The 26,154-nt window shown below is 42.4% G+C and overlaps 2 protein-coding genes across 5 annotated transcripts in view; both read left to right on the top strand.

Annotated features, from left to right (window-relative positions):
- The window catches only part of LOC115136054 (calpain-5-like), a 75,853-nt gene extending 56,620 nt beyond the window's left edge, over positions 1-19,233 (top strand). The window contains exons 6-13 of the mRNA XM_029671424.2: positions 6,139-6,332; positions 7,587-7,664; positions 7,864-8,059; positions 8,213-8,335; positions 8,463-8,659; positions 9,122-9,243; positions 10,315-10,451; positions 12,229-19,233. Of these exons, the coding sequence (XP_029527284.2) occupies positions 6,139-6,332; positions 7,587-7,664; positions 7,864-8,059; positions 8,213-8,335; positions 8,463-8,659; positions 9,122-9,243; positions 10,315-10,451; positions 12,229-12,411 (1,230 nt within the window). The 3' untranslated portion in view covers positions 12,412-19,233. The remainder of the gene's footprint in view (positions 1-6,138; positions 6,333-7,586; positions 7,665-7,863; positions 8,060-8,212; positions 8,336-8,462; positions 8,660-9,121; positions 9,244-10,314; positions 10,452-12,228) is intronic.
- Positions 19,234-20,381: 1,148 nt separating this feature from the next.
- The window catches only part of LOC115136052 (unconventional myosin-VIIa-like), a 96,803-nt gene continuing 91,030 nt past the window's right edge, over positions 20,382-26,154 (top strand). For all 4 annotated transcript variants that reach the window (XM_029671420.2, XM_029671419.2, XM_029671418.2 and 1 more), the window contains exon 1: positions 20,382-20,667. The gene's annotated coding sequence lies outside the window, so the exon portion shown is untranslated. The remainder of the gene's footprint in view (positions 20,668-26,154) is intronic.

The raw sequence follows: 26,154 nt of genomic DNA, 5'->3' as shown, positions 1-26,154 counted from the left end.
GCAGTGTGCAGTGTGGTTGCGCTTGTGTCGTCTGTGGACCTATTGGAGCGGTAAGCAAATTGGAGTGGGTCTACAGTGTCAGGTAGGGTGGATGTGATATGGTCCTTGACTAGTCTCTCAAAGCACTTCATGATGACGTGAGTGCTACGGGGCAGTAGTCGTTTAGCTCAGTTACCTTACCTTTCTTGGGAACAGGAACAATGGTGGCCCTCTTGAAGCATGTGGGAACAGCAGACTGGGATAAGGATTGATTGAATATGTTAACACGTTAACACATTTAAATGTTTTACTCACGTCGGCTGCAGTGAAGGAGAGTCTGCAGGCAGTGGCACTGCATTGTCCTCAAAGCGAGCAAATAAGTTATTTAGTCTGTCTGGGAGCAAGACATCCTGGTCCGTGACGGGGCTGGTTTTCTTTTTGTAATCTGTGATTGACTGTAGACCCTGCCACATACCGCTTGTGTCTGAGCCGTTGAATTGCGACTCTACTTTGTCTCTATACCGACGCTTAGCTTGTTTGATTGCCTTGCGGAGGGAATAGCTACACTGTTTGTATTCGGTCATGTTTCCGGTCACCTTGCCCTGGTTAAAAGCAGTGGTTCGCACTTTCAGTTTCGCGCGAATGCTGCCATCAATCCACGGTTTCTGGTTTGGGAATGTTTTAATAGTTGCTGTGAGTACGACATCGCCGATGCACTTGCTAATAAACTCGCTCACTGAATCAGCGTATTCGGAACATATCCCAATCCACGTGATCGAAGCAATCTTGAAGTGTGGAATCAGATTGGTTGGACCAACGTTGAATAGGCTGGGAGCAACAAAATGGAGTTGTGGTCAGCTTTTCCGAAAGGAGGGCGGGGGAGAGCCTCATATGAGCCGCTGAAGTTAGAATAACAATGATCCAGGGTTTTACCAGCCCTGGTAGCACAATCGATATGCTGATAGAATTTAGGGAGTCTTGTTTTCAGATTAGCCTTGTTAAAATCCCCAGCTACAATGAATGCAGCCTCAGGATATTTGCTTTCCAGTTTACATAGGGTCAAATAAAGTTAGTTCAGGACCGTCGATGTGTCTGCTTGGGGGGAATATATGCGGCTGTGATTATAATCGAAGAGAATTCTCTTGGTAGATAATGCGGTCGACATTTGATTGTGAGGAATTCTAAGTCAGGTGAACAGAAGGACTTGAGTTCCTATATGTTGTTATGATCACACCACGTCTCGTTAATCATAAGGCATACCCCCCTCCCCACCCCTCTTCTTACCAGAAAGATGCTTGTTTCTGTCGGCGTGATGCGTGAAGAAACCAGCTGGCTGTACCGACTCCGATAGCCTGTCTCAAGTGAGCCATGTTTCCGTGGAGCAAAGAACGTTACAGTTTCCTATGTCTCTCTAGAATGCTAACCTTGCTCGGATTTCATCAACCTTGTTGTCAAGAGACTGGACATTGGCGAGTACTATGCTCGGGAGCGGTGCGCGATGTGCCCGTCTCCGGAGCCTGACCAGAAGACTGCTTCGTCTGCCCCTTTTACGGCGACGTTGTTTTGGTTCGCCCGGCTGGGATCCGATCTATTGTCCTGGGTGGTGGGCAAAACACAGGATCCGCTTCGGGAAAGTCGTATTATTGATCATAATGATGGTGAGTTGACGTTGCTGTTTAATCCAGTAGTGCCTCCCGACTGTATGTAATAAAACCTAAGATTACCTGGGGTACCAATGTAAGAAAAAACATGTAAAAAAAAAAAAATACTGCATAGTTTCCTAGGAACGCGAAGCGAGGCGGCCATCTCTGTCGGCGCCGGAGGTTCAGAGTGGCGAGGTAATTACGATTTAGCAATTAAACACTGGAGTGATAGATGTGCAGAAGATGAATGTGCAAGTAGAGATACTGGGGTGCAAAAGAGCAAAATAAATAAATAAATACAGTGTGTGAATGAGGTAGTTGGATGGGCTATTTACAGATGGGCTATGTACAGGTGCAGTGATCTGTGAGCTGCTCTGACAGCTGGTGCTTAAAGTTAGTGAGGGAGATAAGAGTCTCCAGCTTCAGCGATTTTTGCAGTTCGTTCCAGTCATTGGCAGCAGAGAACTGGAAGGAAGGGCGGCCAAAGGAGGAATTGTCTTTGGAGGTGACCAGTGAAATACACCTGCTGGAGCGAGTGCTGCGGGTAGGTGCTGCTATGGTGACCAGTGAACTGAGATAAGGCAGTGCTTTACCTAGCAAAGACTTGTAGATGACCTGGAGCCAGTGGGTTTGGCGACGAGTATGAAGCGAGGGCCAGCCAACGAGAGTGTACAGGTCGCAGTGGTGGGTAGTATATGGGGCTTTGGTGACAAAACAGATGGCACTGTGATAGACTGCATCCAATTTGTTGAGTAGAGTGTTGGAGGCTATTTTGTAAATGACATCGCCAAAGTCGAGGATCGGTAGGATAGTCAGTTTTACGAGGGTATGTTTTGCCGCATGAGTGAAGGATGCTTTGTTGCCAAATAGGAAGCCAATTCTAGATGTAATTTTGGATTGGAGATGCTTAATGTGAGTCTGGAAGGATAGTTTACAGTCTAACCAGACACCTTGTATTTGTCTACATATTCTAGGTCAGAACCGTCCAGAGTAGTGATGCTGGACAGCACTTTGAGATATCAGCTGATGTACGAAGGGCTATATAAATACATTTGATTTGATTTGGACGGGCGGGCAGGTGCGGGCAGCGATCGGTTGAAGAGCATGCATTTAGTTTTACTTGCATTTAAGAGTAGTTGGAGGCCACGGAAGGAGAGTTGTAGTGTCCAAAGAAAGGCCAGAAGTATACAGAATGGTGTAGTCTGCGTAGAGGTGGATCAGAGAATCACCAGCAGCAAGAGCAACATCGTTGATGTATACAGAGAAGAGAGTCGGCCAATGAATTGAACCCTGTGGCACCCCCATAGAGATTGCAAGAGGTCCGGACAACATGCCCTCCGATTTGACACACTGAACTCTATCAGAGAAGTAGTTGGTGAACCAGGCGAGGCAGTCATTTGAGAAACCAAGGCTGTTGAGTCTGCCGATAAGAATGTGGTGATTGACAGAGTTGAAAGCCTTGGCCAGGTCGATGAATATGGCTGCACAGTATTGTCTGTTATTGATGGCAGTTATGATATCGTTTAGGACCTTGAGCGTGGCTGAGGTGCACCCATGACCAGCTCGGAAGCCAGATTGCATAGCGGAGAAGGTACGGTGGAATCCGAAATGGTGGGTGATCTGTTTGTTAACTTGGCTTTCGACGACCTTAGAAAGGCAGGGTAAGATAGATATAGGTCTGTAGCAGTTTGGGTCTAGAGTGTCTCCCCCTTTGAAGAGGGGGATGACCGTGGCATCTTTCCAATCTTTGGGGATCTCAGACGATCTGCTTGTTGTTTATCTCTCTCTTTGTATGCCACCATATAGGTCCACCCCTGCACTAGAACTTATTTACAGTCCAGCATTGTGTGATTCCGAGTCAAGTACTCTAGCTCAACTGGGAGAGATAAGTGTTTTATATTCCTGATTTTTCTTGAGGATCCATTCGACGAACGGCCCTGACGAATGGCCCTGACAGCGCTGAAAGCCAACGTCTTTAATTCCTTGGACGTGATACGTCTGGTGGTTGTCGTTTGATTATTGTTGTTAACGTCCTGGCAAAGTTACAAAGTTATATAAAAATGCTAGACTCTATTCACAGGATATTTGTTGTGAGGAGGTCTGATTTAGGAATACAACAAAGGCATCTTAAAAGCCACTCTCATGCATCTCTCTCCCCAGACTCCAAGCCTAATGGCTTTTTGTCTCAACCCCCCCATTGTTTTCTATAAACTGGGTTTGAAAAATCATTTGTGTGGTTGGGAATTCTTGAAGAACATATTCCACCTAACTGATGGCCTAGACAGAATAGGTCTATCACACCTGGGTTAAAATATTATTCTTATTCTGGAATAGTCCCAAAAGTGTAAACCCCCGTCAATTGTCATCGACAAGCTAAAGAAAGATCTCAAATACTGCACTCAGGCCTTCTGATTGCCCTTTTTCCTCCAAATCCCATATCGATATCATATCAGGGTTTGTAAAAGACATTGATTGCAACTGTGTGAATGTTCACTTTTCTGTTCACTCCCATTGCTCTGTGAAGTCCAGACAACTGCTTGCAGATTTCCCATTGGGCAAGGTATGAATGTTCCCATTGGGCAAGGTATGAATGTTCCCATTGGGCAAGGTATGAATGTTCCCATTGGGCAAGGTATGAATGTTCCCATTGGGCAAGGTATGAATGTTCCCATTGGGCAAGGTATGAAAGTTCCCATTGGGCAAGGTATGACTGTTCCCATTGGGCAAGGTATGACTGTTCCCATTGGGCAAGGTATGAATGTTCCCATTGGGCAAGGTATGAATGTTCCCATTGGGCAAGGTATGAATGTTCCCATTGTATACAATGGGAAGCCCATCCACAGTTGATGGCCCATCTGCAGACAATTAAGAACGCTTAAAGTGACAATCAGTCTCCTTTTCATATAATTTAACACCTTTACTTAATAAAAGGCACATCTCAATAGGTATTCAAGATAAGTCATGACATGGCACAGGTGTGGGGGTGGGCCTTTCCTCTTTTGTTCTCTATTCAAATCAAATGTTATTTGTCACATGCGGCGAGGTAGAGCTTACTGTGAAATGCTTACTTACAAGCCCTTAACAAACACTGCAGTTTTAAGGAAATGGAGTTTAGAAAATATTTACTAAATAAACTAAAGTTAAAAATAAATAAAAAAGTAACACAATAAAATAACAATAACGAGGCTATATACAGGGGGTACCGGTACTGAGTCAGTGTGCAGGGGTACAGGTTAGTCGAGGTAATTTGTACATGTAGGTAGGTGAAGAGTGACTATGCATAGATAATAAACAGAGAGTAGCAGCAGTGTCAAAACAAAGGGAGGGGGGGGTCAATGCAAATCGTCCTAGTAAACATTTGATGAATTGTTCAGCTTATGGCTTGGGGATAGAAGCTGTTAAGCTTCTCTGTTGTTCCTAAAGCAAGGGGGAGGCCGGTGACATCACAGATTTCCATCAGACCAATTCCTTGAATGCCCTACTCCTTGAAGTTTGCAGTTTTGTCTAAAAAACATTATTTTGCTCAGAACATTTTTTTTACCCTTTAGTGTACTTCACTGTATTTATACTTGGGATATCGCTTTTAACAGTAAAAGCAAAACCATCGCTAGAGGACGTCTTTAAGTTGAGAGCCTGTGAGAAGGTCTGTGAGAGGGCCTGCAGGAACAGTATATTTTTTTACATAGTAGTGTAGGTTAACAGGAAGAATAAATTAAAATGACAATAAAATTACAATATGCCTTGTTTATAGAGATATGAAACGATATCAATACCGTATCAAATCATCAATATTGCTTTGCAATATTGCAATACACTCATTTGACATGCATTTCAATGGAAGAACTATGCCGTTCCAAACAAATGTGTTTCAGTTGCTTTTCTTAGTGCAGCTCGCGAGTCCCCAGGGTTGTATTCATTAGGCACCAAATGGAAGAAAATGTACAAAAATGGGGAGGGACTACCAGACCTCGCCCGAAACTATACGCAATTGTTTTGTTTTCCGTTGCAAAATGTTTTGCTACGTTGTGCACTTATGAATACGACCCTGCTTTCCCTCATTTCCTTCCTGTCTTCTCTCTCCTCATTTTTTCCTTCTCTCTCCTTAGTAGTTGTTCCCTCGCTGTCGTTGCATCACACCGTTTGTGAAACAGGCTCATTACTCAGGGCCTTTTGCTTAATTATAATTGAATGATCAAATAGCACAGGGACAGCACCGGCGGCTTGCGGTGCAAGTTCAATCCAAACAAACCAACACTCAGTTCAACTTCACTGGGCTTTATTCATTAGGCATAAAACAGACCAAAACTGTCTGAAACAGCTGGACTTGTCCAATAAGAAATACACATTTGAATGCTCTGTCGAAAAGACGTTTGAAAATGTTTTTCTATCGCACTCCCTAATAAACACAACCCTTGTCACAACCCAAGCACTTTGAGCTGTGTTCTGTGTATGAAATGTGCTGAACAAGTAAATAAATAATGATTAATTAATGAATTGACTATTAATTGTCTCATAGGCAACCACTGTGGAGGACATGGAGGCGCGGCTGGACTGCGGCCTGGTTAAAGGTCACGCATACGCGGTGACGGATGTGAAGAAGGTGCGTCTGGGCCAGGGCCTGCTGGCCTTCTTCAAGTCAGAGAAGCTCAACATGATCCGCATGAGGAACCCATGGGGAGAGAAGGAGTGGAGCGGGCCCTGGAGTGACAGGTAAATACACAATACTGTCCCCTTTAGGCCTGAAGGTGGTACTACACAACCATAGAATTAGCATGAGTAGAATGGGTATCCCAATTCATTCTAATTCTCATTCTAATTCTATGTACACAACATTCGTTCATTTTGGTACAGCGCATCAACTCATCTGATTATCAGCTGTCAAACACAACTGGGTACGGAAAGACGATTCTATTCTTCAATGGTGTGCAGTGAATTCTACTAGACGAAAGCATTTTTTTATGACATCTTGACATTTAAAGCATACTCAATATTTGAAATTTCAAATACTATAAAACTTTTTTCGCATTCCCAAAATGCCCACTATTTAGAACACTAGGTACGGGTATTCAAACACGGACAGAGAATAGGCCATCTGCAAGACATTTCAAGTGTAATTTACTATCCCACCTATAGAGTCAGACAGTCTGGCCAAGACAGTCTGTGCGTAATGGAAGCTTCTCTTCAGAGAGCCTTTACTGCATCGGAAAGACTAGACCATGTAGGAGTAATGAGGTGGAAAGAGAGGTGTTCTCCCTCTACTGAAATGGGGAATGCTTTGTGTGTGTGTGTCAGTGTATGTGTGTATACTTCTTGCTTCTTGTGTCACAGACGCACACTCAAACATGTAAGCTGCGCGCACACACTGACACACACCCTAACCTCTCCCCGGAGGAGAATGGAGGAGATTGAAATGAACATGATGTAATAGGATGGGGAGAAGACGAGCATCTCTCTTTCTCCTTCTGTTATGTCCTATTGTTTGTCGCTAGGTTGTGTGACACAGCAGAGATTGTAGGGCTCGCTCATGAAGACAACTGAATTATTGACTAGGTAAAGGAGAGAGATGTTAGTTCCTAAGGGGAAGTGACTGAGTGGTGATATTAAAGGAGTCTTCTCCCTTCATTCATACAGTCACAATAATGAATTAATCATTTATCTGGGGTTTGATCAAAACTGGAGTTGAAGATTCCATTTCACTGTTTGATGAGGAAGTTGTCAAAGAAGTTGTGGCACTGGCAGGGATTTGAAAGAAACAAATAAAAATGTATTTTCACATGCACACAGGCGCACACACACTCATTGACATACACATGGTGCTGAATTTAGCAATTGAGATTATGTCGCTATCTGTCTCAGTGGTGCTCAATCTCCAATCAAATGTTTATCCCAGTGTTAATGTCTTCTCTGTCATTTCCTGTATGTCGTGCTGTCTAACATGAGGTCATTTCCTGTCTGTGTTCCCAGCTCAGATGAGTGGAAGAAGGTGAGCAAGAGTGAGAGAGAGAAGCTGGGTGTCACCGTGCAGGACGACGGAGAGTTTTGGTGAGGGGAACCACAATACACACACACACACACACACACACACACACACACACACACACGCACACAATTTAACTATTAGTGGCCATTTCCCACACACAGATTTATCCTAGTCCCAGACTAAAAAGCACGCTCAGCTTAATCTGGATCCGGGAAACTAGCCCTAGATCCTAAATATATCCTCCCTCCCTTTCCATCCCAGGATGACGTTTGATGACTTCTGCCAGTACTTCACAGACCTGATCCTGTGCCGCCTCATCAACACCTCCTACCTGAGCATCCACAAGACCTGGGAGGAGGAGGTAATGAGGGGCTCATGGGTCCCCCGCCAAGATCCCCTGAGGAACCGCTCTGGGGGCTGCATCAACCACAAGGCTACCTTCCTGCAGAACCCACAGGTGGGGTGCATGGGGGTGGATGGAAGTGGGGAGAGTGTGGGTGGATGGTATGAGGTTGTATGGGAGGTTGTGTGTACTGTGTACTGTGCCTTTGCATGTTTAAAATGTAAATGTACTGTATTTGATTGGAAGAGTGTTTGTCTCTCTCTGCAGTTTGTGTTTGATGTGAAGAAGGTAGAGGACGAGGTGTTGATCGCCCTGCAGCAGAAGGAGAGGAGAGCCACCACCAAAGAGGGCAAAGGAGATAACCTGGCCATAGGCTTTGACATTCACCGGGTACATACATACATACATACATACATACATACATACATACGCACGCACGCACGCACGCACGCACTCACTCCACATGAATGTTTAATTTAACCTTTTGCCTCTTGTTATGTACCCTCCCATCCTCTAGGTGGAACTGAACAGAAAGTACCGCATGCACACGTCCCAGCAGAAGGTGGCGGGCTCCATCTACATCAACTCGCGCTGCGTCTTCCTCAGGAAGGAGCTCAAAGAGGGTCGCTACGTCATCATCCCCACGACTTTTGACCCCAGGCAGCAGGGTGACTTCCTGTTGCGGGTCTTCACCGACGTGCCTTCAGACTGCAAGTAAACCAGCCGGCCGACATGCAGCCCCACCCCCACCCCCCTGACCTCCTGACCATTACAAAGGGATAGCCAACATTAAAGGGATAGTTCACTGGGATTGTTAAATTAAATCGAACAGTATTCTTTTTTTCTATGATTGCTTAATTTGAATCAGTTGAAACTGATAAAAAAAAAACATAATTTTATAGAAACGTATCAAATTGTAACTGGTGTGCATATTAAAGGGATAGTTCAATTTTTAAACTTTTTTCGTATTGTAAGACTTCAAGAAAGTGAACTTTCCCTTTAACATGCACACTAGTTGAATTTGAATATTTCTGTCAAATAATATTTGCTTTTTGATCAATTTAAACTGATTCTCTAAGTGGACCCAGTACTTTTTTCACGTAATTTGTCATCCACGGCCATTGTCCTCATCTAAATTAATAACACCCATATTCACTTTCTTTCCTTCCCCCACAGAGAGTTGAACCTAGACGAGCCCCCCCAGACGTGTTGGACGGGCATGTGTGGTTACCCCCAGCTGGTCACCCAGGTCCACGTTCTGAGTGCAGAGGGACTCCAGGGCCAGGACTCTAATGGGGGTAAGCTAGTAAGGTTACTGTAGGAAATAGTAGGCCTATAGTAAAGTAAGATACAGTATGCACCCATGTGGTTGGGAGGCTTTGGGAGCTGACATGCATATACCCTTTTCACATTACTGGGCCGAGCTATATTAGGGGTAACTTGAGTTTTAGTATCTTTTGTTATTGTGTGTATGGGTTTATGTGTGTGTGCCACAGATTGCATTTCAAAGTAATGCAAGGCCTAAACTTTTCTGGTCATACACAGAGCTGCACTGTCTCAATCCCAACAAGAAGAGGCACCTGGCCAAAACAGGAGGTACTTCAGCACCACCTAGTGGCTAGGGGCTTAGCTGCAACTAGACATACTGAACAGTTAGTCCAATAGGCTTTGGCTCAGCCCAGAAACAACCCCTAACCCCTAGCTTCATGTAGATCTGAGAGGATTGGTAGTAGGTCTTCCTAGCACTCTGATAGGTCTAGGAAGACTTTTTGTCACATGGCTGAAACTTATGCCCTCACTTTCAGATCTACATTTACATTACATTACATTTAAGTCATTTAGCAGACGCTCTTATCCAGAGCGACTTACAAATTGGTGCATTCACCTTATGACATCCAGTGGAACAGCCACTTTACAATAGTGCATCTACACAAGTACATATAGTCTTCAATAGTTCCCCCTCCCCATATCCTCTACCTACTTACTAGCGCAAGCAACTTAAAACCCTTTTCCACCTACCTGTCAGAGACCTGTCTGATTACTGGTTGGTCTGATGGCCAGAGAAGGGTGGCACGTAGCCTAGCGGTTAGAGTATTGGGCCAGTAACCAAAAGGTCACTGGTTTGAATACATGAGCCGACAAGGTGAAAATTGTGTCGATGTGCCCTTCAGCAAGGAGCTTAACCCTAATTCTCTCCAGGGTATAACACATTTCACCTATCCGGTGTAAGGGACAATACAACAACATATTATTGATTGATTGATTGATTTATTAGACTAGACCTAGAGTTGGTTTTGTCCTGCATAATTGAGTACATTGACACGGTGATTGACAGCTGTCCCGCTTCCCTCCCTCCCTGTCCTTCCTAGCCTCTGACCCGTACGTCATCATCACCTGTGAGGGGGAGCGGGTGCGCTCACCGGTGCACAAGGACACACGGAGCCCCAACTTCGACGTCAAAGGCCTGTTCTACCGCAAGAAGCCCAAGGAAGGCATCCACATTGAGGTGAGCACAGACGGAGGAGAGGAACTTTTCCTTGTCTGTCCGTCTTTGTGTTCATACAGTGCCTTGCGAAAGTATTCGGCCCCCTTGAACTTTGCGACCTTTTGCCACATTTCAGGCTTCAAACATAAAGATATAAAACTGTATTTTTTTGTGAAGAATCAACAACAAGTGGGACACAATCATGAAGTGGAACGACATTTATTGGATATTTCAAACTTTTTTAACAAATCAAAAACTGACAAATTGGGCGTGCAAAATTATTCAGCCCCTTTACTTTCAGTGCAGCAAACTCTCTCCAGAAGTTCAGTGAGGATATCTGAATGATCCAATGTTGACCTAAATGACTAATGATGATAGATACAATCCACCTGTGTGTAATCAAGTCTCTGTATAAATGCACCTGCACTGTGATAGTCTCAGAGGTCCGTTAAAAGCGCAGAGAGCATCATGAAGAACAAGGAACACACCAGGCAGGTCCGAGATACTGTTGTGAAGAAGTTTAAAGCCGGATTTGGATACAAAAAGATTTCCCAAGCTTTAAACATCCCAAGGAGCACTGTGCAAGCGATAATATTGAAATGGAAGGAGTATCAGACCACTGCAAATCTACCAAGACCTGGCCGTCCCTCTAAACTTTCAGCTCATACAAGGAGAAGACTGATCAGAGATGCAGCCAAGAGGCCCATGATCACTCTGGATGAACTGCAGAGATCTACAGCTGAGGTGGGAGACTCTGTCCATAGGACAACAATCAGTCGTATATTGCACAAATCTGGCCTTTATGGAAGAGTGGCAAGAAGAAAGCCATTTCTTAAAGATATTCATAAAAAGTGTCGTTTAAAGTTTGCCACAAGCCACCTGGGAGACACACCAAACATGTGGAAGAAGGTGCTCTGGTCAGATGAAACCAAAATTGAACTTTTTGGCAACAATGCAAAACGTTATGTTTGGCGTAAAAGCAACACAGCTCATCACCCTGAACACACCATCCCCACTGTCAAACATGGTGGTGGCAGCATCATGGTTTGGGCCTGCTTTTCTTCAGCAGGGACAGGGAAGATGGTTAAAATTGATGGGAAGATGGATGGAGCCAAATACAGGACCATTCTGGAAGAAAACCTGATGGAGTCTGCAAAAGACCTGAGACTGGGACGGAGATTTGTCTTCCAACAAGACAATGATCCAAAACATAAAGCAAAATCTACAATGGAATAAACATATCCAGGTGTTAGAATGGCCAAGTCAAAGTCCAGACCTGAATCCAATCGAGAATCTGTGGAAAGAACTGAAAACTGCTGTTCACAAATGCTCTCCATCCAACCTCACTGAGCTCGAGCTGTTTAGCAAGGAGGAATGGGAAAAAATGTCAGTCTCTCGATGTGCAAAACTGATAGAGACATACCCCAAGCGACTTACAGCTGTAATCGCAGCAAAAGGCGGCGCTACAAAGTATTAACTTTTGATTTGTTAAAAAAGTTTGAAATATCCAATAAATATCGTTCCACTTCATGATTGTGTCCCACTTGTTGTTGATTCTTCACAAAAAAATACAGTTTTATATCTTTATGTTTGAAGCCTGAAATGTGGCAAAAGGTCGCAAAGTTCAAGGGGGCCGAATACTTTCGCAAGGCACTGTATGTATCCCTCTATCTCTTGAATCTGTTTTGTTCAAACTTTTTTTTGTATCACTGTTTTCCTATGCTCTCTCTCTCTTTCTCTTTGTTCTCTTTCAAATCCCCCTCTCTTTCCCCTCTACATTTGGGCCATACCATAATAGATCTACAATAAGAATGTGATTGTGGATACCTTCCTGGGTCAGGTGACCCTGTCCAGTGACCCGAACGACCGGCAGGTGCAGCACACGCTCCACCTGCGCGACAAGGGCAATCGCCAAGACAACGACCTCCCAGGCACAGTCACCGTGCGCCTCATCACCTGCACCACACTCATCAACATATGACGTCCCTTCCGTCTCCGCTCTCGCCATGGAATGTCGGAGCTTTACCTTTGACCTTTGTCGTCATGGCAACCCTTTGCCTCCCCCTCCCCTCCCCACCCCACCACTAAACCAAGCATGGCAATTAACCTGTTAACCCTGGGATCTAGCTCCACCTGACCCGGGGCTCCCCTAAACATATACAGACACAGCTTGGTGTCTTTTTTTCTCTTTCTCTTTCTCTCTCTCTCTCTCTCGCTCTCTCTCTCGCTCTCTCTCTCTTGCTCTCTCCCCCCTCTTTCTCTCTCTCACACACACACACACACACACACACACACACACACACAGGCCGTGTCTGAATACCTGTACTTGCATTCTAAATAGTAGGCTGAGTATGCGAAAATAGAAAGTTTCATAGTATTTGACAAACAGTATGCTTTAAAACTTAGTGTGCTTTAATTGCCAGGATGCCATACTGATTTCATTTTGTCATCTAGTATAATTTGCTGCACACTATTGAGGCAGAGAAGCATAACTTCAGACACACGTGTGATTGACAACAGCTGATAATAATCTATTCATCAGAAAAGAGGACAGGCTGTACCAAAATGAACGAATAGCGGGAACTAACTGATTAGATGACGCATTCTCAGTGTGGGTGAGTCTAGTATGCTGATATGTTCCTTACTGCATACATATACTAAACAGTACATTCTTAATAGTATTGTAGCATGATTAGCACACAGTATTTAGTTTTAGTAAGTAGTAGACAAGACAGATTTCAGAAACAACCACACAGTCCTATCTCTCTACATGCCTTCAACTCTCCCACACACACATTCCTTTTAACATGCGCCTGCACTCCCCAGTGTCACTAAGGGCTATGCATCGCCTTAAGGCTGAGTGGGTCTCTTTAGGACCCTGTGTCTTTTTAGGACCAGCCATATGTCGGGTGGGAGGGGGTCATGGTATTGGGTGGTATACTGGGACCCTCTATCCATCCTATTCGCTGAGTGTTTTTTACTCTGTCTCTTGACTGATGTCGCAGCCCCATTGTAGTCCCAGAAAGACCATATTATCAGCCGTTACTGTTTCTTCCATCAGTGACTGGGTGTCATTCGGGATGCAACCTCTGTCTATCATCCACTTTCTATAGTCCCCACAAAACAAGCCAACTACCAAGAAAGTGACGCCAAAAGCACCGATGACCTCCCGTGGGGGGGCTGCTGGTGTTTATGTGAGTGTAGCCTTGCCTCCTTCCATCCCATCCATCCCCCTTTCCTCCTCCCACTCCCCTCGGACTACGCTTCTGCCGGTTGCCATGGACGATATCGAGTTTAGCATGGCTAAAAAAGACTGCCTGCATTGCACACACACACACACACACACACACACACACACACACACACACACACACACACACACACACACACACACACGTAGCTTAGCTGTGGAGCTCCGCCTGCCATAATCAAGTGCTTTACGGGACCAAAGACAGATCAGGCTTTCCCTTCTCTCTCTCTCTCTTGCCGGCGCCAGTCGCCACTGTGCCACGTCAATCGGTCTTCTCTATGGCAACGCCACTGCCTGACACTTCCTGAGTCCAGGGACTCCTGTCATGTGACCTGGGCTTTCGACTTGTGGGCCTTTGAATCATGTGACCCAAGAAACAGTAGCTGTTGTCCCTCTGTCTGCATAAATCAGTTGTGTGTGTGTGTGGAGGGGGGGGGGGTGAGTGTGGGTTGGGTGTGCATGTTTGCGAACATACATTTATACGTGTGTTATGTCTGTGCCTTTGGACACATCATGCACCTCACTTAGTTCTGACGGGCTCACGGGCTTGGCTGGATATAGGGATGAGTGGAAGAAGAGAGAGAGCGAAGGACGGAGAGAAGAGCGGGAGGAAATCCGTCTGTCGACTCCTGCCAAAAACAACCTGTGCCATAGCCTTGGTCCTGGCTCTGACTCTGTTATGATTCTATACTGTTCCAGAAAGAAACACAGACATTTTGGATTAGCATCACTGTAAACTCAGTGCTATTTGAAATGGTAGTTTGAAAAGTGTGGCTTTTTGTCTTGCCAAGACTGAGAGAGACTGTCTTCATACAGAACCATCACTAGTACAAACAGTTAGCATATCTTCTCATGTAGGTCATGTCGCGCTCTTTTGACCTGCTTTCCACAGGCTAATTATCTCAATCTTTGACAGTGGCAAGCATTGGAGATAAAAGAGATGCAAGCCCCATACGCTATGTTGTCATGTTGAGTATCTTTTCAAAAGTGTTATATGATTGCAGAGACTTTTGGAGAGCAGGATCTGATAGTATGTCTGTGTACGTCTTTTTAAAATCATTTATTGTTTACAGCATCGTCGAGAGGATCAGTCAAGAAACAACGACAGATCAGTTGTGAATCATTCCCAAGACATTTCTTTTTTGAATGTAATGCGGAGAGCATCAACCAATCTCTCTGTTTATCAAACCATCAAGCCCTTTTACTTGTTTACTTGTGTTTTTTCCAGCGCCTTTTTTTCATTACTTGAACAACAATGGCATTTGTACATTTTTCAAAACTTTTATTGTCACATTTGTTTAATTATACTGAACAAAAATATAAACGCAAAATGCAATAATTTCAACGATTTTACTGAGTTACAGTTCATATAAGGAAATCAGTCAACTTAAATCATTGGAGGCTGGTGGAGGGAGCTATACGAGGACGGACACATTGAAATGGAATGAATGAAATGGAGTCAAACATGTGGTTTCCATATGTTTGATGTGTTTGATACCGTTCCATTTATTCTATAGGAGCCCGTCCTCCTATAGCTCCTCCCACCAGCCTCCACTAATTTAAATACATTAATTAGGCCCTAATCTAGGGAGTTCACATCTTTGCAGGGACGCAGCCATTGGTGCGCCTGGGAGGGCATAGGCCCATCCACTTAGGAGCCAGGCCCACCCACTGGGGAGTCCACAAAAGGGCTTTATTACAGACAGAAATACTCCTCAGTTTCATCAGCTGTCTGGGTGACTGGTCTCAGACGATCTCGCAGGTGAAGAAGCCAGGAGGTCCTGGGCTGGTGTACACGTGGTCTGTGGTTGTGTTGCAGGTTGGACGTACTGCCAAATTCTCTAAAACGATATTGGAGGAGGCTTATGGTTGAGAAATTAATATTAAATTCTCTGGCAACATCTCTAGGGAACATTCCTGCAGTCAGCATACCAATTGTACGCTCCCTTAAAACTTGAGACATCTGTGGCATTGTGTTGTGTGACAAAACTTCACATTTTAGAGTGGCCTTTTATTGTCCCAAGCACAAGTTTCACCTGTGTAATGATCATGCTGTTTAATCAGCTTCTTGATATGCCACACCTGTCAGGTGGATGGATTATCTGGGCAAAGGAGAAATGCTCACTAACAGGGATGTAAACAAATTTGTGCACACAATTTGAGAGAAATAAGCTTGGAACATTTCTGGGATCTTTTATTTTTACATGTTACGTTTATATTTTTATTCAGTATAATGAAGGTGTCTTAGATTGTTTTTAATCATATGTCTTTAATCATATGTCCATGTCCTTGTATTGTTCTTCTATTGTTACTATTCTATACTTCTTTATTCTTTCTTCAATGTGGGAAACAAACGGTATTGTAAGAATCAGCATGTTTACACTATTGCACATCATATCAGAATCATATCAAGAGGTTTGAAATGGTCCCTTTACAGGTACTAATCAGTGACACCCACCATTCATGATGATATAAGCTTTTAGTATTAATGATCATTTGTAAGTTCAAATGACGAAAGCGCTATTTAAATGCTGTGTGACATATGTCCTTCTATTGTGTTGAGTTGCAGACTAAGGCAGATAGACAGGTGGTTGTTTAAAAAACATTGGGTAGTGGTATGATAGGTTTAATTACATTTGACAGGTATAATACTTTATTACTTGTTATAAGCGCTATGAATCTTTTAGTTTATAATTTCTTGTTATATAAGGCTTAAAATAGATTATGTTTCTATGAAGGACATTTTCAAGGTACTCATATTGACTGTAATTTATTCAGGATAATTTTGAGATGATACTAACAAGACATTATAGATGCTTATGACAAGTGTTACAATGCATTATAACCATGTTATAATGCATGACGAGGCTGTATGGAAGTTGAATTTCTTATTGTTTCCCTCAAAGTTTGGCTTTATTGTTAGCAATCAATCAATAGATAATCAATTTTAATGATATCACAATCCATTTCTTAACTCATGAAACCAAACACCCCTTAGTTTTAGCCTAAAAATATGCTTTCCCTCATGGGTGTGGGAGTGGTGTGTTCCTCTCGGTCTGATGAGGTCATTTCTGGGCAATATTTCTTCCATTTAGGGGATGCTTTTTGACTCAAGATCCCCCCTAGAGGTCAACGTTCTGTACAGCCTCTTTAAGTAATGTGTTACAGAGAGTCTAATGCTATGGACGGTATATCATGGTAGAGAGAGGTAGAGGTAACAGTGATAGAGTGCCATAGAGCAGATGCATGTGTGGCAGGGTTAAAAGACATTGTGCCAAGCCAAGTAGATTAGTCTTTCATGGTAGGGGAAGGAGAGGTTTTCGTGCCAAAAGGGGAATGGTTAGTTGGCTGTTGCCACGATGTGGCAACGTGTGCCCATTCAGCCAGACTGGCACTCGGTTCTACTCGAATCAGGGGCACCAGTGGTGGGCAAGTTGGCAGCAGCAGCCATTTTGGTTATTTGTAAAACTCAGTTTCACAACATTGTTGTGCACAAACAATGTCTGAAGTTGGCTAATTAACCCAAGTCCCTATCATCAGCTAATGCTGTATTGCAAGTTCTGTTCTGACCATATCCGAACCATTATAGGCCCCAGGACCAAGGGGTTGTATCACATAGGGTAGACCATTGCTGGTCGTTTTAACTCATGTGAAGTATGTGCCACATATGTGCCAAAATAGAACTGAGGAAAAAGACTGTTGTACTGTAGAGATGTGTTTTGTTGCTTAGAGTTCTACTGTAAATGAACTTTGTTTGCTACACTGGTGGACGTACATGTAGCTAGTTCAACATTGTGAGACTTTTCAGACCTTTTACTTTCCAATATGCTTTATTTTGTGTCTTTGACAAAAATGTATGATGTTTGTGATCTCATTGCATTCTTATAATTTGCCAAAAGCAACAGTCACTCAAGGTACAATTGGTTTACCCTGGGTGGGCGGAGTGTCAATTCACTGATCTGGTTGCCTGGTTAGCATTGTTGTATGGGTTTTCTGATGGCCCATGCCAAATGTTTTAAGTACAAAAAACACATCAGAACATTCAGAACTTTGGCCAGTTTTATATCAAGCCAATAACACCATGTAGCAAACGACTTCAAATCAGCTCACACAGTTTGATTTTCAAAGATAATATATTTTTATTCAAAGTGTTGTAAACATTATTACTACTTTGATGCAGCTTATTTTGCATAATTGCATGTATTTGACAGATTCTGAACATTTGAATTTAGCATTCTAAACAGTGTATACTGTATATGAAAGTGGCAGCAACCAAAGTGTTTGTCCACTACTGTGACAGATGTAGATATATTGTGACGAACACGAACACCCTATCACCGAACCCAATAACAATATCACATGTTAAGGATAGGATCATTACACTACTCCTTCCATTTCAGAAAACATGTCCCCTTCTGCACTATCACAAGGTCTGCGTCTTACAGGACAACGTTTCGAAGGCCATGAGCACTATCCCACTTCTGACACCAGTTTGATAAACTTGGAAGTAGTGCTAAGTCCCTAGCGGGCTGTAAACTCTGAGTTTAAAGACAAGCACCCAATCCACAATCACAATAGGGATATCCCAGTTGGGAGGGATTGTACAATATATTCCAGACATTTATTTCAGAGGTAAGAGCATAATAGTTGAGAGACATTTAAGGCAATATTCCGTGACAATACTTGTAAGATGGATACTTATCTAGTTACGTTTTAAAACAAACAACGTTTCATCATTGTTGGACATGGACAACCTGAAAAATGTGAGGAATACCGAAAACGTATGATTGCAGAGTCTTTGTGTGTTCACGATTTATTTTGATTTTGTGTTTTTATTAAAGCCTGTGTAATGGCAAAACAGTACTTTATATGTTTCAGTTGAACACATACGTCAACATGGTGCAATGATTTACATAGGTTAGCTCGTTTAGCTAGCCTTGGAGCTGCCTTGAGCTCGTTTGCCTGCATACTGCTGCATGTTAAGGACATTGGTCATGAAACTTCATTAACGGTTGTGCCAGGTGTTACATCATCTTTACGATAGCATAATGTATACTGTATGACATTGCTGACTCAAATTTACCAAGACAAGTGACACCTGTGTTCTTATCATTGGCGGCCATGTTTTCCAATATGGAGTCTGATGCGTTTGACAAATGAGCTTGTGATTCTCTTGTACTTTTCTGCCAATGTTTATTAATTTGAGACTAGAATATACTGCATGGTGAAACTTATAGAAGATACTATGGTCTTTATAACAAGTGTCTTTTATTATCAATATTTTGTACTCTTGCTAATTTTATATATCCACTTAACCTTGTGTTCTCTACGCTTATATGTTTACTAATAGCTAGATATCGAAAGGCTGTATCTTATGTACTGTATGCTTGTCTGTGTGTCTTTTTTTGTTACCGTATGCGTTTGTTCGATTTGATTCTCAGTTACACTGTGGTTATTTTATAGTTATTTTACAGTGATCTGGAAATTATTTATTTTCATTTTGTATTTTATGTCAACTTGTGGCATGACTTTCAAATAAAAGATGAAACCTTATTGCTTTTCAATTTGATCTGTCAGAAATGTCTGCCAATGTGTGGTCCAGGTTTGGGATCAATTCCATTTTAATTCAGTCAATTCAGGAAGTAAAAGTAATTCAGTTTACTTCCTAAATGGAAATTGAATTGACCCCAACCCTGGTGTAGTTGTCTGTCTCGTTATACAGTTACACTCCCCTCCGTATTTATTTGAACAGTGACGCTATCACTCACTCATCATTATACATGATTAATTAATGATCATCCATAATCACGGTAGTATCCAAGTTCATTTAGAACTGTTCAGAAACACCTTGTATTCTAATGTACAATAAAAGTGACACAATAGATTATTCACTATTCAGTTCCTATTGGGCAAAACATTAACCATAACACAATTGTGTGCTAGGAATATGGGACCAAATACTCAACTTTTGACCTCTTTAATACTATGAGTGAATTTGTCCAAATACATATGAAGAAAAAAACGTATTCAATTGGGAGGACTATAATATAATAATAATAATATTAGATACATAAAGTGCATTTATTTCTAAACGGTAAAACAGATACGTATGAAATACCCTCAAATAAAAGGTGACATTCTGCCCTGTCGCCTCATTTGATGCTGGAGTATAGAGCCAAATGTACAAATGTTAGCTTCACTGTCCTATATACAGAGGGGAGTGTACTAGTTACATAAACATTTCGCTGCATCTGCTACACCATCTCCTACACCATGTGCTAAACTTTGTACGTGATCAATACATTTTGATTTGACTTTAGTTAAGCTACTGTTTTAGAACAAGACCTTCAGTCTTCACATGGCATCATCACCTGCCACATACACATAGTCCCCAAATATACCCTATTCATAGGCCTGGTGGGATTACACAACTGTGTTAACCCTCCTCCTTCTCGTGCATAAATATTACAGTACAATGTTTACATTTTTTGTGGGACAATAGGTGCAGGCCCTGACCAGTCCGGCACCACCTGCCACCCCATGACCTCTCAGTCCCCCTCCTCCTCCCCCTTCCTCCCTCCCCCTCCAAGTGGCTGGTCACTGTGGCTGTGTGGCGCACGTAACCTGCCTCCCTGCTAATAGGGATCAGCGGACTGACTGAATGATGAATGAGAGATCGAGAGAGAGAGGCTGTAGTCACTCCTCTACTGAACGCCAGGCAGCAACAGGTACCTTAGAGAGAAAGAAAGAAGAAGAGGAGGGGCAGAGCATGTGAGAGAGAGAGAGGACAAAAAGGGACAGAGACCGCAGCAAGTGGAAAGAGTGAGAGAGAGATTTTCTTTTGTTCATCCTGCTTCTTTACACCTTTCCGTCAATTCACCTGCTACCTGGCTGTTACCAGTTACCTGGACTTACCAGAGTGGAAGAGCGAGGGACAAGGAAAGAGGGAAAAAGCGAGGAGACAGGAGAACCCGAGTGTCTTGAGTGGTAAGTAAGGAAGTAAATAAAGTAAAGAAAAGCAGTTGGTTGGTCAGGGCTGAGGGCTTAGCTGGCCCAGGGCTCAGTGTTGCTGCCTCTCCTCAGGCATTAGTTACCCAAAGCCTCTTAAGGCTCACTCAGCGCTCACAGCCAGCACACCCCCACTGCATGCTCCCTTCGTGCCAGTCCTCAAAGGGGACCATTTATAATCTCACTTAAAGAAACAGAACGTGACTCTTTCTGTGCGTGTGTACCTTCAGATTTGTGTGTGTGTATATTGCCAGAATGTGTATTTAAGTGGATCTGTACCTTTTTTGAATAAACCAAGTTGGTAAATATGATTATATTAACTTAGTAAAGTGCAACCTGAAATTATCGTGAGTAAGAATGGAAAGTGAAGTCGGCACTTAAAGTATCAAAGTTCTAGATTTCCACGTGCGCATCGTTTTTAAGGAGGACATCTGGCACTGATCAGAGAATGTTGGTGTTCACAGGGTGCTTGGAAGTCTTTTATGACCTGGTCTTGATATTGTCATCAAAGAAGCTGTTTTTCTGGATTGGTTATTAGTCCACCTACATGACTCTTCAGCCTCCCAGGTCACCGTCTGTGTGTTTTCTTCCTGGCCTGGGTCATAGTGAGTGTAGTTGGTGAGATGCAATAATAGCTCAGGCAATGGGGAGGCCATGCTCAGGCTATTCTCCCCTTCCTATCTGGGTCGTGTTCACTAGGAACCAAACAGAAGCAAACGGGCCTAAATGATTGTTTTCTTTTTCCGTTGCAAACATTTTGATGTGGTGTGCACTAATGAATATGACCCTACACTGGCCTCAACTGTTCCTGGGTCATAGTGACTCTACTTGGGTAGAATCTTCTTCCCAGATCAGAGAACTGGAAGACTACTAACCAAACTGAAGTGTAGTTCAGATTCAGCTGAAATGGCTGAATGATAATGATGATAATATTTGTATTTTAGTGGCTTCATTGAATTAGCCCACATTGTTCAGGGAAACTGCTGGACATAATAACTAGCTAACCATTTCAAGAGTTTCAAAGTCACAGTCACGTACCACCTTGGTCCTAAACCTGTTGAGGAAGGATCATGTTAACAATCATAAGAATTATGTTTTGAATCATCATGAGCTTCTGAACATGTGACAAAACTACCCAGGTTACAAACAAGCTCGGATGTCTTTCTCAGGACTGTTGATGTTGAACCAAATAATATGGCCAATTTTGTACCTGCTGGGTAGGGGGTTGAGGATAATCTGAAACATCTGCTCCTCTACTTCATATAGCTCTACATATTGTACATAGATTTGACATACACACACACACACACACACACACACACACACACTCACAGACAGACAGATCCATACAGTACATACTGTAGGACTAAAGTGTGGACTCTCTAATGCCCAAAGGCTCAACAGCTAATCTGAGAGTACAGTATGTTGTGTTCATATCCTATAATGCTGCTCTCAGAGGCCACTCGGTATATACAGTATGTCAATAATGAGTCACAGCTATTATAAAACAGCTTTTTTGAAACAGGGTCTGCCGTAAGTTTTTGAAACAGCTAGTTTGTTTTTAGGTCCATAAAGATTCAGCAGTTTCACTGAACAATGTAGGCTAAACCAACAAAGCCACATTTGTTCCACTTAGTCATAATCATTCAGCTATTTCAACTGGATCCCAGTTTGGTTCGTTTTCCTGTCCTCTGATATGGGAAGGACTAGAGTCACTGGGTATGACCAAAATTAGTTTTAGAGCTAGGTTAGAACAAAAGTCTGAGTAACCATACACAATACACCCATATAGTTCTCCAGAACCAGGGCTGGTGTCCATTGTGTTAACAAATATAGTCAGAAAGACAAACCAGCCTACAAGAGAAATAGATGAAGCTCCTACCATATTGCTGATGGCTATTGAATACTTTCAGATCGGCAAAGGTAGAGGCTAGGCCAGTATCGGTGCATTGACTGAGATTATATTTCATATAACTGGCACGACCAAAACAAATTGGGAATATTGTCGATTTGTGCAAAAAGAGGTTTGTAAACCAATACTGCTACAATTGTGACTGACTATACAGTAGTTTGTTAATATTTCTACTTTTAGCATAGAAAAAATGATGCCATATACTGTAAGTATTAGCGACTGTATTCACAAAGCATCTCAGAGTAAGGGTTTAGATAATTAATTTTATTGATCAACACTCCTATTCTGAGGTGCTTTGTGGATACGGGCAGTGGTATAAAGTACTTTTTGGTAGTTTTATGGGGTATCTGTGCTTTACTATTAATATTTTTGACTATTTTTACTTTTACTTCACTATACATTCCTAAAGAAAATTGTGTACTTATTACTCCATACATTTTCCTTGACACCCAAAAGCACTCGTTACATTTTGAATGATTAGCAGGACAAGAAAATGGTCAATTTCATGCACTAATCAAGAGAATATCCCTACTGCCTCTTATCTGGCGGACTCACGAAACACAAATCATTTGTTTGTAAATTATGTCTGAGGGTTGGCGCATGCCCCTGGCTATCCGAAAATGTTAAAAACAAGTGTGTTATCTATCTGGTTTGCTTAATATAAGGAATGTGAAATTATTTGACTTTTACTTTTGATATTTAAGTATAGTTTAACAATTGCATTTACTTTTGATACTTAAGTATATTTATACCAAATATTTTTAGACTTTTACTGGGTGACTTTCACTTTTACTTGAGTCATTTTCTATGAAGGTATCTTCACTCAAGTATGACAATTGGGTACCTTTTCCACCACTGGACTCGGGCCCTGATCCTAGATCAGCACTCCTACTCTGTGATGCTTCATGAATATGGGTCCAAAGAGGAAAGGAAGTGCCTTTTGACACCCAGCAGCTGTCTTACTGCCTGACCCTGTAGTTGGGAAGGGTGAGAGCCTTATTTTTGGGCCCCGTGCTGGAATGGGTTGCCAGATTGTCCCCCTGTGGTGCTAGATAAGAGGCTCTGTTTTAGCATGAGTGTGGTGTGAGGAGCAGTACTTCCATCCAGATGGACTATAAAGCTGTTGATACAGAGGCAAAGGGCCACTATACAGTCTCCTCCATATGTATTCCGACAATGAAGCATACACATTTTTGGGGGGCTCTATACTCTAGCATTTTAGGTAGAATGTGTCATATTAGGCGACACTTCAGAATGTAACCTTTTATTTTAGGGAATTTTCATACATATCTGTTTTACCATTTAGAAATGAAAGCACTTTATGTGTCTTGTTCCCCCATTTGAAGAAGTCATAAGTATTTGGACAAATTCACTTATAGTGTATTAAAGTAGTCAAAGTTAAATATTTGGTCCCATATTCCTTGCATGCAATAACTAAATCAAGCTTGTGATTCATGATTTTTGTTAATCATGGCATTATCAGGATTAATTTAGAAGTGTTCAGAAACATCTTATTACTCCAGTCATCATTCACCATTCAGTTACTATCGGGCAAAACATAACCCAAATACAACCAAAACAAACTGCAAATGCGTCCAACAAGTTTGTAGAGTCACAAGATTGAGTAGTCATTACGTGCAAGAAATATGGGACCAAAACTAAACTTTTTAAGTGCCTTCATTGCTAAACAGTAAAACAGATATGTATGAAGAAAAAAATGACGTTCTGTACTGTCGCCTCATATGAAACATTTGATCTCAAATCCAAAATGCTGGAGTATAGAGACTAATTTAAAGTGTTAGCTTCACTGTCCAAATACTTATGGAGGGGAGTGTATCTAATCCTTTATTTGGATCTGATATTTTGAAATCCTCTCAAACAAACAAATCAAACAAATCAACCCCCAGACTTCTTACCCCTCCTCTCTTCTTACCCCCTCCTCTCTTCTTCCCCTCCTCCCCTCTTTTCCTCCTTCCCTCATTTACCTGACAACATGACGCTGCACTTAACCCAGCTGTGACTCTAGTCTGGACACTAATATCAAGTGTAAAGATGTCCAATGAAATGGTGCCACATATGAGGATAAATATTTATTGATTTACTATTGGGCAAAACATAACCCAAAAGACTCATTTAAAATGTTAGCTTTACTGTCCAAATACATATAGATGGGAGTGTATGTAATCCTTTTTATGGATCTGCTACATTTTGCATGTTGTTTTGCAATTAAATATTTGAGTTGCATTCAATGTAGCTGTATTCAAAGCACAGCAGATCCGTACAGTATATCATTAAGCCCAATGTTAATCTACTTATTGGGCAGCAAATGGGAGGAGTCCCTGGTAAACTGTACCATATGTTACTTATGTGACAACACTCTCCTGTCACATGTAGGGAGGATGTTTTTGTTCTCCCGGTTCACCCGGTTGGCTCCGAGATCTGAGGGAAACAGATAGTTTGCAATATGTTGATGACCTAGCCTTCAGCATAGGCTACAGAGTTATGCCATATTGCTTTCCCCTATCTAGACCTACATGAGCAGTAGACATGAAAAAGGGTAGGACCTAGGGGAAGGAGGTACAGAAATGGATCCAGGCCATGCCCCCTGTGTCCTGCTGTATGTAGCCTATGGAGACAAAATGGCTACTGTTATTATGGATGTAAACAAAGTCTTTGATCCAAAGGCAGCCCAATGAGATCTGCCGTCAGGGAGGATATGATTCAGCAGCCAATATTAAATGATGGTTTGTATAAGCCCAGAGATTAGCCCCAGGAATCTAAATAAACCCTTAAAGGGACATTTCACAATTTATCAACTTTGTATTTATCATCTCAAGCACCAGCCCAACATACCTTCAATCACCTGACTACATGACCAGCTGAGCCACATGGCTAAGGCATGACGCTAAAATTAACCCAGCTGTAAAGATGTCCAATAAAATGGTGTCCTATATGAGGAGAAGTATTTAGCCTACACACAGTGCTCTGTGTGAGGATCATTATTTGTACTGATATTACACAAAAGCAAGATGAGACATTCTTATATATACAGAGCATTCGGAAAAGTATTCAGACCTCTTGACTTTTTCCACATGTTATGTTACAGCTTTATTCTAACGACAAAGCAAAAAAAGTTATTTTTTAAATGTTTTCAAAATTATAAAAAATAAAACACAGAAATACCACATTTACATAAGTATTCAGACATTTTACTCAGTACTTTGTTGAAGCACCTTTGGCAGCAATTACAGCCTTGTCTTCTTGGGTGTGACGCCACAAGCTTGGCACACCTGTATTTGGAGTGTTTCTCCCATTTCTCTCTGCAGATCCTCTCAAGCTCTGTCAGGTTGGATGGTGAGCTTTGCTGCACAGCTATTTTCAGGTCTCTGTTCGATCGGGCTCTGGCTGGGCCATTCAAGGACATTCAGAGACTTGTCCTAAAGCCACTCCTGCGTTGTCTGGGCTGTGTGCTTAGGGTCATTGTTCTGTTGGAAGGTGAACCTTCTCTATGTACTTTGCTCCGTTCATCTTTCCCTCGATCCTGACTAGTCTCC

The sequence above is a fragment of the Oncorhynchus nerka genome, linkage group LG10 (assembly GCF_034236695.1).
Source record: "Oncorhynchus nerka isolate Pitt River linkage group LG10, Oner_Uvic_2.0, whole genome shotgun sequence".
NCBI lineage: Eukaryota > Metazoa > Chordata > Actinopteri > Salmoniformes > Salmonidae > Oncorhynchus > Oncorhynchus nerka.
Note: the sequence above shows the minus strand (reverse complement) of the source record. Positions and strands in the feature narration are given on the sequence as shown.